We start from the raw sequence: 15,776 nt of genomic DNA on the forward strand, positions 1-15,776 counted from the left end.
TTTCCAGAGATGGTCTGGAGAAGGGAGGAGGAGATGGGGTCGAGCGGGCAGGATGTCGGGCAGCCAGACATCACTAGTCGCAGGATTTCAACTGGAGAGGGAGGGGAGAAAGAAGTCAGTGGATACAGAGGAAGAGAAGGTAGAGAAGAGGGAGTGAAAGGATGATAGGTCCTCCAAAGGTTTTCCTCCATTTTCCTCCACGGAGCAGAAGGGGAGGGCCGAGTCAGCCGGGAGGAAAGGAGACGTGCAAGTCATAGGATGCAGAAAAGGGAGGAGAATAGTGTCGAAGAGGCAGAATCAGGAGACAGGAGGGAGAAGGATTTAGCAGAAGGGAGAGATGATAGGATGGAAGAGGAGAGAGTAGTGGGAGAGAAAGCAAAGATTGTGATGTCGCTTGACCATCTGGGTAGGGGCTGAGTGGATAGGGTTGGAGGAGAGGGAGACAAAAAAGGAAACAAAGTATTTATAATATTTATATTCTTGATTTCAGACCAAAATAAGCTGAGACAAAATAATTTCTGCCTCAAAACCAATAGTAATGTCAGTGTCATAGATGTGTTGAGAGTTAATTTGTTACTTGTTTCAGTGGGTTGGTGATAACAGATCCTTCTAAATTATAATCCATACCAAAGTGTTCCTTATTCAATGTAAAACATTTTTTTTGTCTCTTTCCAGTAAGCTTGAAAACACTGAATTCCTCTCACAACTGTGGTTGAAGAATATAAAAATGTCTGACTTTTATGAAATGGATGACAAAAAAATAACATGAGACTCAAAAGGCATGACCATGAGAGAGAGAGACGGAGAGAGAGAGCGCAAGAAAGAAAGTGAGAGTGCAAGAGAGAGCAAGCGAGAGAGGATGGTTTTAGGTCTGTGGAATTTGGTGGGAAACTTGGTTGTTGCCAGCAGCGAAATGAATAAAGCTCAAAGGCAAAAAACAGAGGACCTCAAAGGGCCAAAGAGGCTCCTCTATATAGAACATGGTGAACAGAGCCAAGTCCTTAATGTTGAAGGCCAAACACTTCACGAATGACAAGGCATTGGAGGGTTAAGTGTGTGTGTGTGTGTGTGTGTGTGTGTGTGTGTGTGTGTGTGTGTGTGGAGAGGCATCAGAGGGTTATTATACAGTGCAGGCTGTTCTCCGCTGAAGAACAATGTCTGACGGATGTCTCTCTTTATTCAGCAGAGTTCAAACCTATGCTCTCAGCTGCCACTCAGACATAAGATGCATACAACACAATAACAGTGAGGACTAGATGGACTGCATATACTGAACTATGGTGGGTCGATAATGAGAAACAGTCTATGAGTTTTGAAAGGGAGCTGAGAAAATTGTGAAGAGATACTTTGGGAAGATGCACTATGGTTTGAAACTAGAATAAATGTTATATAAAGTCAATCTTAATTTAATAGTTTACAATGGGTTGTACGTTGTTCATTCTTAATTAGGCCATTGTATTCGCTACATACTGTGTACACAGAGTAAGGAATTAAGATAAAACGTGATACAACTGTGTTGAAATCCTTATACTAGCTAGATTTCAAAACATCAACAAACCATCAACAACTCAATCACCAACTGAGTTCTAAGTAAACATCAATGGCTACAAACAGATGCATGAAGAGAATAGCTATTCTGAAACATACCACCATAGACTTTAATAATAGCCTGTGCCCTTTGTCAGGCTTCTCTACTTGTCTCTCAGCATTACACAGATGTACTGACAGACCTGGGTTCAAATAGTATTTGAAATAATTCCATTTGGTTTGGTTGTGCCAGGCCAGCTCAATAAAGCCCAGTGAAATTATTTGAAACCAAATGGAATAGTCCCAAAGCTGCCAACCCCTGCCTTCTGGCTTTTTAGGCTGACTAAAGCCAATGCAAAAAGTATTTGAAATGATTTCTAATACTTTTAGCGGCTTTAGTCAGCCTAAAAAGCCAGAAGGCAGGGGTTGGCACTTTTGGGACTATTCAATTTGGTTTCGTTGTGCCAGGCCAGCTCAATCAAGCCAAGCTAAATTATTTGAAAGATTTCAAATACTATTTGAACCCAGGTTTAGTACTGACGTAATGGATTGGTGTTGAGTCCAAACAAGCACATCACACTTCAGGGTCAACCATACCTCATGCCATAAGAGTTAGATCAGACATCGACTTACATTTCCTTTCAAGAATCCCCCCTCAATCACAGAATAATATCAATAACACATTTCTAATACCCTGTGGAGTTCTGACATACAGAGTAACCTGGAACCAGTAGAAACTGTATCAAACTGAATTGATGATTGGATAATGATATGGTCTGGGAGATATTATTTGTTCATCATGTTAGAGGCCTACTCTTCCAGCCAATCAGATTGTCACGCATTGACCTACTCTTTCAGCCAATCAGATTGTAAGGCTATTTTGGGCTATTTCAGGAGGTGTATGGGTGACCTCATCTTTCATGCAAGTGATTTCAGAAACACACAGCATCCAGAAATATCAGTCTACAGGGACCAGATCCAGAAAATTGACAGAAAACAGGATGAATGATGACGCATTTTCGTGATTAGAAATATGAATGTCTGTTTCTTATAATGATATAACTTTGCTTTGTTTTCATATAGGCCAATACATACTGCATGTATAAAATGTTCTGAATGCATATCATTCTAATCTAGAACACTTTGTAGGTCAGGCTAAAAATCTATTCTATTCCAATCTGTTAGTTATTGTTCAGGAGAAGAAACAGCACAGCTGAAGTAAGTTCCCTGGGCGAATTTGAACACTTCCTAACACACAGACCTTAGGCAGATGTATTAAGATAAATAAATAATCTCTGAATAATTGCAGACTTGTGTATTCCCCTGATGAGGGCGCTGCACTTTGGCTGATACTGTATCACTTGGTGCCAGTCAACAATCAGACAGTATGGCTCCACCTCTGCATACATTGATTTTCATACAGTAACTTCGCAGGGCCCATATTCATAAAGCGTCTCGGAGTAAGACTGCTGATCTGGGATCAGTGTTGCTTTTCAGATCATAATGAATAGGATTAGATGGACAAAGGAGACAGGGTCCTAGATCAGCACTCCTACTCAGATGTTTTGTAACTAAGTAACTTGACCTGTTCAGTTCATTCAAAAATATACAGTGGCAAGATAAAGTATGTGAACCCTTTTGAATTATCTGGATTTCTGCATAAATTGGTCAAAAAACACAAATGCTTAAACTAATAAGAAAAAAACAATAATTTCTGTGTTGTCTATATTGAATACATCATTTACACATTCACAGTGTAGGTTGGAAAAAGTGTGTGAACCCCTAGACTAATGACTTCTCCAAAAGGTAATTGGAGTCAGAAGTCAGCTAACCTGGAGTACAATCATTGAGATGAGATTGGAGATGTTGGTTAGAGCTGCCCTGCCCTATAAAAAACACTCACAAAATTTGAGTTTGCTATTCACAAGAAGCATTGCCTGATGTGAACCATGCCTCGAACAAAAGAAATCTCAGAAGACCCAAGATTAAGACTTGTTGACTTGCATAAAGCTGGAATGGGTTACAAAAGTATCTCTAAAAGCCTTGATGTGCATCAGTCCACGGTAAGACAATTTGTCTATAAATGGGGAAAGTTCAGCACTGTTGTTACTCTCCCTAGGAGTTGTCATCCTGCAAAGATGACTGACTGCTGCAAAGATGACAGCGCAGAATGCTCAATGAGGTTAAAAAGAATCTTAGAGTGTCAGCTAAGACTTAAAGAAATCTCTGGAACATGCTAACATCTCTGTTGACGAGTCTACAATACGTAAAACACTAAACAAGAATGGTGTTCATGGGAGGACACCAGGGAAGAAGCCAATGCTGTCCAAAAAAAACATTGCTGCACGTTTGAAGTTAGCAAAAGAGCATCTGGATGTTCCACAGCGCTACAGGCAAAATATTCTGTGAACAGATGAAACTGAAGTTGAGTTGTTTGGAAGGAACACACAACACTATGTGTGGAGAAAAAAAGTCACAGCACACCAAATCAAAACCTCATCCCAACTGTAAAGTATGGTGGAGGGAGTGTCATGGTTTGGGACTGCTTTGCTGCCTCAGTGCCTGGACAGCTTGCTATCATCAACAGAAAAATGAATTCCCAAGTTTATCAAGACATTTTGCAGGAGAATGTAAGGCTATCTGTCCACCAATTGAACCTCAACAGAAGTTGGGTGATGCAACAGGACAACGACCCAAAACCCAGAAGTAAATCAACAACAGAATGGCTTCAACAGAAGAAAATATGCCTTCTGGAGTGGCTCAGTCAGAGTCCTAACCTCAACCCGATTGAGATGCTGTGGATTGACCTCAAAAGAGCGGTTCACACTAGACATCCCAATAATATTTCTGATCTGAAACAGTTTTGGAAAGAGGATGGTCCAAAATTCCTCCTGACCATTGTGCAGGTCTGATCCTCAACTGCAGAAAACTTTGGTTGAGGTTATTAAATCCAAGGGTTCACATACTTTTCCCACCCTGCACTGTGAATGTCTATACGGTGTGTTCAATAAAGACATGAAAATGTATAATTGTTTGTGTGTTATTAATTTAAGCAGACTGTGTTTGTCTATTGTTGTGACTTAGATGAAGATTAGATCAAATTTATGCAAAAATCCAGGTATTACCAAAGGGTTCACATACTTTTTCTTGCCACTGTATATATTATGTACCCCCTTTGCAATCTTGTCTCCTTGCTGCAACTCCCCAACGGGCTCGAGAGGCAAAGGTCGAGTCATGCGTCCCCTGAAACATGACCCACCAAACCACGCTTATTAAAACCCGCCTGCTTAACCTGGAAGCCAGCCACACCAATGTGTCAGAGGAAACACTGTTCAACTGACAACCGGGGCCAGCCTGCAGGCACCCAGCCCGCCACAAGGAGTCGCTAGAGCGCGATGAGCCAACTAAAGCCCCCCTGGCCAAACCCTCCCCTAACCCGAACGACGCTGGGCCAATTGTGCACCGCCCTAAGGGACTCCCGATCATGGCCAGTTGTAATTCAGACCGGGATTGAACCAGCGTCTGTAGTGACGCCTCTAGCACTGCGATGCAGTGCATTAAACCTCTGCGCCACTCGGGAGGCCCTTAAATACAGTGCCTAGACAGCCAGGGGTCGAACCTAGAATCTTCTAATCCATCGCCAGACACATTTTCCATTGTGCCACTGTCCCCGATCATTCACATTTCTTAACAAATCCTCCTACAGTTCTATGTGCCATCCAAATAACCTTATTGTGCACTGTAAAATGATGCTTCAGTGGGATCTTATCGACGTCACATTGTCTATGCTCAAATATGTTTTCAGTTTGATCAAACACAGCACATGTTTATCCTACCCAGCCCTAACATGGCTGTGTTCCTAATGCCATTTTGCATAGCAATCCCTCCAAGCTATAACCCACCAAGGCGCCAGCTCGCTCGCATTACTGTGGTGGCAAAGACCATTTCTAATTTATAAAAGCCAAAAGGATAAATTCAAAATTCATGAACAATCTGTCTGGTAACAACCAGTGATTTCTGTGACTGTGGGGCAGTAGCTAGTGAAACGATGGGGACGGATGGTGCAACACAAAGGAAAGTTCTGCCTCCACTCATTAAACAGGGAAACGCACTCTGAACGAAAGAGAGGAGAGAGAGAGATTCATAGTCATACTTCTCCTCCCTAGGCTCTTTCTATAACTTTCTTCATACTCAATGCGGTTTGAGTATAAAATCCTTTAGAAAAATGTCAGAACAGCTATAGTGAAACAAATTGCTGGCCACAAGAGGCCTAAAACTCCTTGAAATCTTGTAATTCATTCCCAGAACTAAACAAACAATGAGTGAACAATGAGGGAGAATGATTACTATTTGGTTTTACAAGCCTAGTCAATTCAACCCACCATCTGCCCTCATCATGGAAAAGTTCGTGCCGACAACCTTCTCTGCGTAAAACATTATTTCACTCCTCGTCACCGCTGCGAGAGTAATTGAAGCAGACCGCTGAGGGGTTATAAAACTTGTCTGTTTCACATTCTCCAGGATTCTTGGTGTCGTGACTGAGAGAGGTTGTTTGTTAAAAGAGCAGGTCTCCAATGATACATAGCAGATCAGGCCAACACATTAAAACAGTTCCTAGTTCCCGGCACTGGCTTCAAGACATGAAATAAGTATAGTGACCTTCACTTCAACCCCACTGCATTTTGAGGTATACGAAGATTGTCACTCCAATAAATATATTTAAATTGAGAAGTTTCCCTGATTTCTGCACTCTGTGGTAAGAAATGCAGTCCTTGTCTTCACTGCTGTAAATGCACATACATTCGTTAAAAAAATAACAAGCACATTCCTTAAACAATTTGTTAGCAAGTATCTCTAATAAACATAAGCTCAAATCCCACATCCTTGACATTCTCTGCTTCCCTGCACCGAGCTAGACCCAGAGCACATTCTTTGTTGTGGTTCAATTTATTCAATGTGGAGCCTAATGTTCAACTAAACAAGTTTCAACTGGAATAAATCAATTGAAAACCTTCAATTGGACAAAGAAAAGAGAGCCTAGTTGACTATGGCCTATTTACTCCACTCTAATTAACGGAGCAGCGGATGCTTCTCTGAAATTGTTTAACAATTTAAATTGTCTAAAGGATACAGATCTGTATTGAAATAGTTATCCTACGACTATACACAGATGGTCGTTGTGTTTTTCAAATGAAGGCCTTGTGATAACATGTAGTAGAGTTTTTTTTAAAGCAACTTCAGCTAAATACATTCCTGATGTCATTCATCTTCATTGTGTTATCTTTCTTTGGACAAATGGCTTCACTTAACTAAATATTTAGTGCTGACTTGCACTTTTCTGAAAGCTTTTGTAGGAATTAGAGGAGCTTTTGGACTTAATCCTCTCACACCATTTCTCACTTCTTAAGAATCTTAATTAGAACCATGCATTCACAGGCCACATGTTTTACAGCAAGGAAAGAGAGAAAAAAAAAATAAGAGAGAGAGAGAGAGAAGCCTCCAGTATGTTTATTATGTAGGCAAAGGATACACAAATAATATTCAACAAATACATATTTGTGGTATTTTCTATGAATAAATGTGAGAAGTTAGGCTAGTTCAATGTGGAGCATGATGAAAATGAGTTTCCATAGTGGATGTATACTTTGTCATTATTTTATACAGTTAAATTTTTCTTAACTTTTGGTAATTTAAATGAATTGTTATGTTCCACTTGTGTGAAATACTGAGAATGATTGATTTGCATTGCCATCTAGTGGAGCATACATGAGGACTCAGATCGCAGATCAACCGAACTACATCTGTGCCCAAGTCTTCCAATGTGATGGACTAAAAGGTGAGCAATGAAAAGTATTGAGATCTTTTCCATAACCAATCAGATTGAAGCATGGGCGGCATTTGTCAAGAACGTCAACAAGAAATAACCATCAGTTACGTTGTAAAACTTATTTAGGAAGTTTTAGAAATGAATAGATCGTTATTAATACAAGAACTGCGTTGTTTTTGACCAGTTGGATTTTATTAGATGATCAATTTTTGTTTTTAATTTTATCAAGAGCTTTCGCTTGGAATGGATGCAGCGTGGAGTCATTGTTTGTTTACATAGTGAATCATGACATCAGCTGACTAACGTTAGCTAGCTAGCTACCAATTTCTGGTTTAGTAAAGCAGCTAACGTTACAATGTGTTTGGAAATTGTCGTTCAGTATTCATGCTTCCCAAAGCACATTTGAAACGAACTCTTATATACCAAGTTATAGCTGGCAGCGGTAATAGCTAGTTGTTAGCATTAGCTTTGTTTTCAGCAAACTCACCCATTGACCCAGTGAGTGTAGGACGGTGGCCAACTTGCTGTGGCTAACTAGCTTACCATTACAAATATGCCTTGTACTTGTGGCAACTGGAGGAGATGGATTCGGCCTCTAGTCGTTCTTCTATACTTTCTGGTTGTGCTTGTCGTCCTACTACCCCTGTGCATCTGGGAACTACAGAAATCAGAGGTCAGTTGGTATCATTGCAGCCCAATCATATCGTTACTTGATTCCTTTATATACGTAATTTATACCTTTCAGGTTGGTACCCATAACAAAGCATGGTTCATAGCTGGGATATTCGTGTTCATGACCATACCCATATCACTATGGGGGATCCTGCAGCATCTTGTAAACTATACTCAACCAGAGCTACAGAAGCCAATTATCAGGTAAGTGAAAGGCTACTCTGTCACAGCTGTAGGATAGAATTACTTCATTACCGTCATGGGTTTGTGTCTTTATCTTGCATGATATACAATACAATCTAACTGATTGTGAATGATCTCGTCTCCTTTTTTTTACAGAATATTATGGATGGTCCCCATTTACAGTTTAGACAGTGTAAGTAATGCGTTCAATTCTTGATCATGTAGCTAGATGTTCTTAAAAGTCAACATTGGTTTATTGTTAAGTTACAAATATTTGACAGAAGAAGTCACTGTAGCTTTGACAGTAGTAAAACTGAAAAGCGCCTGACATGAGCGTGGCACTTCTATTCGTTTCGCTATGCTAATTAGCATCTGCTACGCTCAGCGTTCCCCCTATCACACAATTTCCATGATCCTACTTCCCAAAGAATGAGAACAGAGCTCCTTTAGAAAAACAAAACAGAGAAACAAAAAAATGCATCACTCCCTGCCTGACTTTTCAGAGTAAATGTTTTCAATAGTTTCAAGTGTTCACTATTATCATGCAACATATCATTGAGATAGTGTAATGGCCCATCTATGATCCCATTCCTCTCCTTGTCTTCCTCTCCCACCCTCTCCCTTTCTCTCTCACAGTGGATTGCGTTGAAGTACCCCAGCATTGCCATCTACGTGGACACGTGCAGGGAGTGCTACGAGGCATACGTCATCTACAACTTCATGATCTTCCTGCTCAACTACCTGGGAAACCAGGTACACATTCTTGTCATGACCAGACTGAGAATGATCCCAGACCTGTTTGTTCTAACATTCCAATCATGGCCACTCTTTGTCCAATGCCAAACATAAGTCTAGCACAAACACATCTGGATCCCAGGCTAGACTGAGTAGCCTACATTTATTTCAATATCCTCACACTGTAATTCCTCTCTTCTCTTTATTTTTCTCTCTCTCTCTCAACCATGGGTAACCAGTACCCCAGCCTGGTACTGATGCTGGAGGTGCAGGAGCAGCAGAAACACCTTCCTCCCCTCTGCTGCTGCCCGGCATGGCCCATGGGAGAGTGAGTTTGTTGCTTTTTTGTAGTTCTTTAAGTGTATGTGTGCTATAATGAACAGGCCCCATGTACCAGATCTGTTAGTGCTGTGCATTTGGCATGAGAACAAACATAGGGGTTGGCTTTACTCATAGAGATAGAGGATGCAACATTGTATCTGTCCCATTAGGGTGTCTGTGGGAGCATGGGCAGGGCATTGATGCCATCTCCATTTTGAAGTAGTGAATTTTCTTCTACTACTTTTATAAGTTGGTATACAAAATTAAATGGTCATACTGCCACCTGGAAGGTGTTGTTTGAACAGATAAAAAGCCAAGGTTGGCAAATTTACTGCCACCTGTGGTTATGGAATGTTTGATCACTTATAATTCATTGGCTGATGCCTCCTTATGACCTGGATGGATTTATGTGATCCTTCCTTAAACCATACGAAGTCCCACCCAATTGACTACTTCAAAATGGTGAAAGTCCTTAATGGCACTGTCCATGCTAAAACTGGCTTTTGGCCATTAGAGTCCTCTATCAATATCTATGGCATTACTGCACAATCAGCCAGGCTAATAAGGAGCTATAATATTATCCATACCATGTGTTATAAGTTTACATTTTAGGATGAAGGTCTATGTTTTTGTGCAGCAATAAACTACCACTTCTTTGTTTTACATGTTATGAATGGATATTTTAGGATTAATAACATGTTTTTATACCACATTGATGTGTTTTAAGTATACATTTATATTTCAGGCTCATAATCAAAACAGGAAGTTGGGTGTTAAAGTGGCTCCAGTCTGTGTGGCCTCCATTTTGAGTCTCTTTCTAGAAGGTTCACCTTCAAGGTGTTTGTTTGGCTGCTTGAAGTCTCTCCATGTCTCTATTGCTACTCGCCAGCTCCAAACGAGCCCCAGTCAGGCAACAATAGTAATATGTAGCATGTCTGCCTGTAGTTGATTAAGAACAGAACCAGAAGTGTTTGCAAGTGGAACAACGTGTTCTCATTTTAGGAAAAATGCACCAGCCTAAAGAACAGAAAGACAGCATTAGGCTCATCTGTTTTGTTTACTCTGCATTTTAACTAATGCTGTGCATCTGCGATTTTAGCCACAGGTATTGCAACATTTTTCTTCATAGGATGTTATTGATTTTAAGAAATGGAAGAAATTCACGAAAACAAAGCTGGTGATTAGTAAGATGTAGGTGCTATTTGATAGTGGGAAAAAGCTAACATTTTGTGTGAATGTCTTTCCTTAATAATGTGTACCGTGTTTTCCTATTGCAGGGTATTGCTATTGAGATGCAAGCTGGGAGTGTTGCAGTACACGGTTGTCAGACCAGTCACAACAGTTATTGCCTTGTAAGTGTTTTGCACAGGATCTGTTATTCCATTCAGGATGGCCTTATGTTATATGCCCAAGTGTTGAATGTACATGTGCCCAGAGAGACAGCAACCTTACCTTGGTCCAGGGCCAGCTCTGTCTTTCTTGACTTGGCCAGTCCAAGCAGATTATCATTTGTTCAGATGGTGGCGAAACATAAATATGTACAAAAAGGAAAAATACCAAAGGCATGCCCAAACCTAAAGATTTTAAAATAAAAAAGGTATCATGGCCACCAAACCAACCAGCAGCCTTACGGCTCTCCAAGCTGCCATCCCTTGGGGGACTGGGGTGTGGTAGTGAGCTGTAGTTTGCGGTCTAAACTACCTAACCTATTCCCTAACACTCACCACATATAAATTAACTTTTTGTATTAAGTCATATCACGTCTCCATTCACTATCCTGTAGGATATGTCAGCTCTGTGGTGTGTATGATGAAGGTAACTTCAGCTCAACCAATGCATGGACGTACCTGGTGATATTCAACAATATGTCGCAGCTGGTAGGTTCTGTATTTTTCACACTTGTCTCCACATTGCTGTAAACTTTCTGTCACCATACCACCACCACAAAGATAACATCATTAAATATTTAGCATTCAGTATGTGGTCTCTTTCTCTATCATGCTCTCTCCTCTCTCTCCCAGTTTGCCATGTACTGTTTGGTCCTGTTCTACAAGGCCCTAAGAGAGGAACTGGCCCCCATCAGGCCAGTGGGGAAGTTCCTGTGTGTCAAAATGGTGGTGTTCGTCTCCTTCTGGTGAGTGCTTTTTTTGGGGCTGCCATTTTGGATCACCTGCATCTACCTCCTAGCCTGGTTCCAGATCTGTTTGTGCTGTCTTGCCAACCCCTGTGGTCAATGTCAAGCCATTGACATAGCACAAACAGATCTCGGACCAGGTTATCGACCTCCATGATTAATAACATATTTGTTTACCAGTCAATGTGTCTGCCATTCATGGATCTAGCATTGTTATCCATTAAAGTAACACAGTTTTGGCTTCCCATTTTGTATTTCTTATCAACTTTTTTTCAGAATTGCATGTGTAGGACTTGTTAACAAAGTATGTTTCAAAGCTGTGTGGACTATAGCCAGTAATTGGGTTAATGCTTTCCCTGTGTTGGCTGCAGTGTAGAGGATTGATTATTTCCACTCTGTTATCTGGACTCTATCTTAGGCAAGCTGCATTCATCGCTCTCCTGGTCAAGGTTGGAGTGATCTCAGAGAGACACACGTGGGACTGGGACAATGTGGAGGCTGTAGCTACAGGCCTACAGGTAATTCAAGACAATACCAACACTGTATAATGCCATAGTAACACTTTTACTACAATGCTACATAATGATGTAGTAATGCAATTGTAAAATTACTTGTTTGGTATAAATCAAATGTATTTATATAGCCCTTCTTACATCAGCTGATATATCAAAGTGCTATACAGAAACCCAGCCTAAAACCCCAAACAGCAAGCAATGCAGGTGTAGAAGCATGGTGGCTAGGAAAAACTCCCTAGAAAGGCCAAAACCTAGGAAGAAACCTAGAGAGGAACCAGGCTGAGGGGTGGCCAGTCCTCGTCTGGCTGTGCCGGGTGGCGATTATAACAACCATGGCCAAGATGTTCATAGGTGACCAGCATGGTCAAATAATAATAATCACAGTAGTTGTCGAGTGTGCAACAAGTCAGCACCTCAGGAGTAAATGTCAGTTGGCTTTTCATAGCCGATCATTGACAGTATCTCTACCGCTCCTGCTGTCTCGAGAGTTGAAAACAGCAGGTCTGGGACAGGTAGCACGTCCGGTGAACAGGTCAGTGTTCCATAGCGCAGGCAGAACAGTTGAAACTGGAGCAGCAGCACGGCCAGGTGGACTGGGGACAGCAAGGAGTCATCATGCCAGGTAGTCCTGAGGCATGGTCCTAGGGCTCAGGTCCTCCGAGATAGAGAGAATTAGAGAGAGCATACTTAAATTCACACAGGACACCGGATAAGACAGGAGAAATACTCCAGATATAACACTGACCCTAGCCCCCCGACACAAACTACTGCAGCATCAATACTGGATGCTGAGACAGGAGGGGTCAGAAGACACTGTGGCCCCATCCGATGATACCCCCGGACAGGGCGAAACAGGCAGGATATAACCCCACCCACTTTGCCAAAGCACAGCCCCCACACCACTAAAAGGATATCTTCAACCACCAACTTACCATCCTGAGACAAGGCCGAGTATAGCCCACAAAGATCTCCGCCACGGCACAACCCAAGGGGGGGGCGCCAACCCAGACAGGAAGACCACGTCAGTGACTCAACCCACTCAAGTGACGCACCCCTCCTAGGGACGGCATGGAAGAGCCCCTGTAATAGGGTTAGAGGCAGAGAATCCCAGTGGAGAGAGGGGAACCGGCCAGGCAGAGACAGCAAGGGCGGTTCGTTGCTCCAGAGCCTTTCCGTTCACCTTCACACTCCTGGGCCAGACTACACTCAATCATTTGACCTACTGAAGAGATGATTCTTCAGGAAAGACTTAAAGATTGAGACCGAGTCTGCGTCTCTCACATAGATAGGCAGACCATTCCATAAAAATTGAGCTCTATAGGACAAAGCCCTGCCTCCGGCTGTTTGCTTTGATATTCTAGGGACAATTAGGAGGCCTGCGTCTTGTGACCGTAGCGTACGTGTAGGTATGTACGGCAGGACAAAATCGGAAAGATGGGTAGGAGCAAGCCCATGTAATGCTTTGTAGGTTAGCAGTAAAACCTTGAAATCAGCCCTTGCCTTAACAGGAAGCCAGTGTAGGGAGGCTAGCACTGGAGTAATATGATCAAATTTAATAAGGCAATATCTGTCAAGCGCCATAGAAAACGAGATGATTAATCTCAAGGACTTCTATCCTGTGCAAGATTTCTAAATAACTTCAATAGATATGATGGTTTGTTACATACTAAGTACATGAAACAGGTGTGAGAATAAACTTGCTTTGCTATACAGTCAAGCTTTCATCCATACTTCATCCAGGACTTCATCATCTGTGTGGAGATGTTCCTGGCGGCCATCGCCCACCACTTCAGCTTCACCTACAAGCCCTACATCCAGGAGGCTGAGGAGGGATCCTGCTTCGACTCCTTCCTGGCCATGTGGGACATCTCTGATGTCAGGGCTGACATCTCTGAGCAAGTCCGCAACGTCGGTTAGTTCTCATCCCATTTGGCTTGACTAAATAGCAGTCATGCATGGATGGAATCAAAGAAGCCGCTGTTAAGAACTTTGTTTGAAAAGGTTCCATCTCAGAACCAAATGCGTTGGCTAGCTACTTGATTTATGTTAATAGAATGTCATGAGAGAATAGAAAATGGCTACTCTCAAAATCTTCAAGACTTTGATAGATTTCCTTATGTGAGTGTTGCCATTCTCATATCTTCAAACACATTATTTATTTCCTGATACAGGGAGAACGGTTATGGGCCGACCTAGAAAGACCTACTTTGGTGAGGCGGAGGACGACGGCGAGCGCTCAGGCTTGCTTTCTCCAGGCTCCTTGTACGCCATCGGTCCCACGGAGGCCTTTTCGAACCCGGCGTCCCCCAAGGGTTGGTACCAGGGCCTGGGCAAAACCCAAACGCCCCACTCCCTGTCGGCCCCCGCCGAGCTCAGCAATGCTCAGTGGATTGGAGAGGGGGATGGAGAGGAGAGGGAAGACGATGGTAGACAAGCTCCAGAGCTCAGAAACACCACCAACGAGCCAAAAGACTCGGTTACAGACGACCTTGTCATTATCACCTAGCTTAGCGTCATCGCTAAAATCCTCCAATGGGGTCTCTGAATGCACGTTATACCAAACACAGTTGGGCAGGAACCAAGTATGGCCTCAGCTACGTTTCCCCTACAGACGATATTTGGGTAATCCGCACAAGACCAAATTTAAAGCAAGCGATGAAAAAGCACACATTAATTAAGCAATATTGTAGTGTCATTCATCCACCAGGGCTGATGCAGATGGACCTCTGTCAATGACAGCTTGAAGAATGTTCATAAGCTTTTGTAAGGGTCTCATGACACTTAAGATATTTTTTATTGTATCTGTATTGTACTACTGAGTCATAATGGTAAAGTACGGTACCTCAATACCTTATTTTAGTATAACCCCTCTTCATTGTAATGGGTCTGGACTTCAAGTTCAAAAGCCGGTGAGAGATTTTACCAGTATACTTGTTCTATAATAGCGCCTGGGTGATATCACTACAAACTCGTTAATCATTTACTAAGGGTTTTAGTTGTTACTACGAAAACGTTCAAAGTATTATATATGTAGCTTTTAAACTGAAACTTATACAAAATACTGGTTAGCACCAATGATTGGTTTATATACAGTACCACTTATTCTAGGGTTTTTCTTTATTTTGACTATTTTCTACATTGTAGATTAATAGTGAAGACATCAAAACTATGAAATAATGTAGTAACCCCAAAATGTTTTTATTTGGGATTCTTCAAAGTAGCCTTCATGACAGCTTTGCACACTTTTGGCATAAAGAAAAACCCTTCAATGAGTAGGTGTGTCAATACTTTTGACTGGTACTGTACATCATTGGTTTGCACATGCTTGAATAGTCTTCGAACCTATGGTTCACACTTTGGCATTAAAGCTAACAGCTGGGCAGTCTCCATAGTCTTCTCAGATGCCTTGTTCTTCTATGTGCCGTACGTGGTCCTAGTGTATCCACACTATATCCACTAAGTAATTCACACATTTCACGTCTGCCTCTCATTTGAAAATATAAACTGATGCTTCCATAGTCATGGTTATAGATTTTGTCGGACCAATGTAGCTGACTGGTAAAAAAAAATTCTAATTTCTGTTTTAAGCTTTTCAGGGATATTAGTTGTGATTTACCGTACTGAAAGGGATTGAATTCCGTCTTTTACTAGTTTCATTGTCATCCATTAGTAGAATGTCTTCCAATCAGGAATGTGTGTAGCTATTGCCTTACCTGATAATGTTTGTCACAAAGCATTAACCTTCAGAGGGAAGTACTACATCAAACGTGTCAGCACCTTTGTCTTTGAGAGTTCATCTCAAGGTTCCAAACATTCACCCTCCAATAAATCCAATTCAATGTGGCTGTCAGTTTTTGCGAGT

General features: G+C 41.8%; 1 protein-coding gene across 2 annotated transcripts; it reads left to right on the plus strand.

The window, feature by feature from the left end:
• The first annotated feature begins 7,420 nt into the window (after positions 1-7,420).
• tmm34 (Transmembrane protein 34) lies at positions 7,421-15,757 on the plus strand. Of its 2 annotated transcripts, XM_014209419.2 has the most exons (11): positions 7,421-8,027; positions 8,100-8,230; positions 8,366-8,402; positions 8,846-8,962; positions 9,184-9,272; positions 10,543-10,617; positions 11,049-11,142; positions 11,287-11,399; positions 11,818-11,917; positions 13,655-13,826; positions 14,086-15,757. In XM_014209419.2, exons 1-11 carry the CDS (start codon positions 7,908-7,910, stop codon positions 14,418-14,420), a joined length of 1,383 nt encoding a protein of 460 aa, XP_014064894.2. In that variant the 5' UTR covers positions 7,421-7,907; the 3' UTR covers positions 14,421-15,757.
• Positions 15,758-15,776: the final 19 nt, after the last annotated feature.

This window comes from Salmo salar, chromosome ssa04 (genome assembly GCF_905237065.1).
Source record: "Salmo salar chromosome ssa04, Ssal_v3.1, whole genome shotgun sequence".
In the NCBI taxonomy this organism is placed as follows: Eukaryota; Metazoa; Chordata; class Actinopteri; order Salmoniformes; family Salmonidae; genus Salmo; species Salmo salar.

Bases quoted from the DNA above. Each gene is read 5' to 3' on its own strand.
- tmm34 (XM_014209419.2), top strand. From the start codon at position 7,908: ATGCCTTGTACTTGTGGCAACTGGAGGAGATGGATTCGGCCTCTAGTC. The intron at 8,231-8,365 runs GTAAGTGAAAGG...TTTTTTTTACAG, and splicing joins CTACAGAAGCCAATTATCAG to AATATTATGGATGGTCCCCA. The intron at 10,618-11,048 runs GTAAGTGTTTTG...ACTATCCTGTAG, and splicing joins GTCACAACAGTTATTGCCTT to GATATGTCAGCTCTGTGGTG.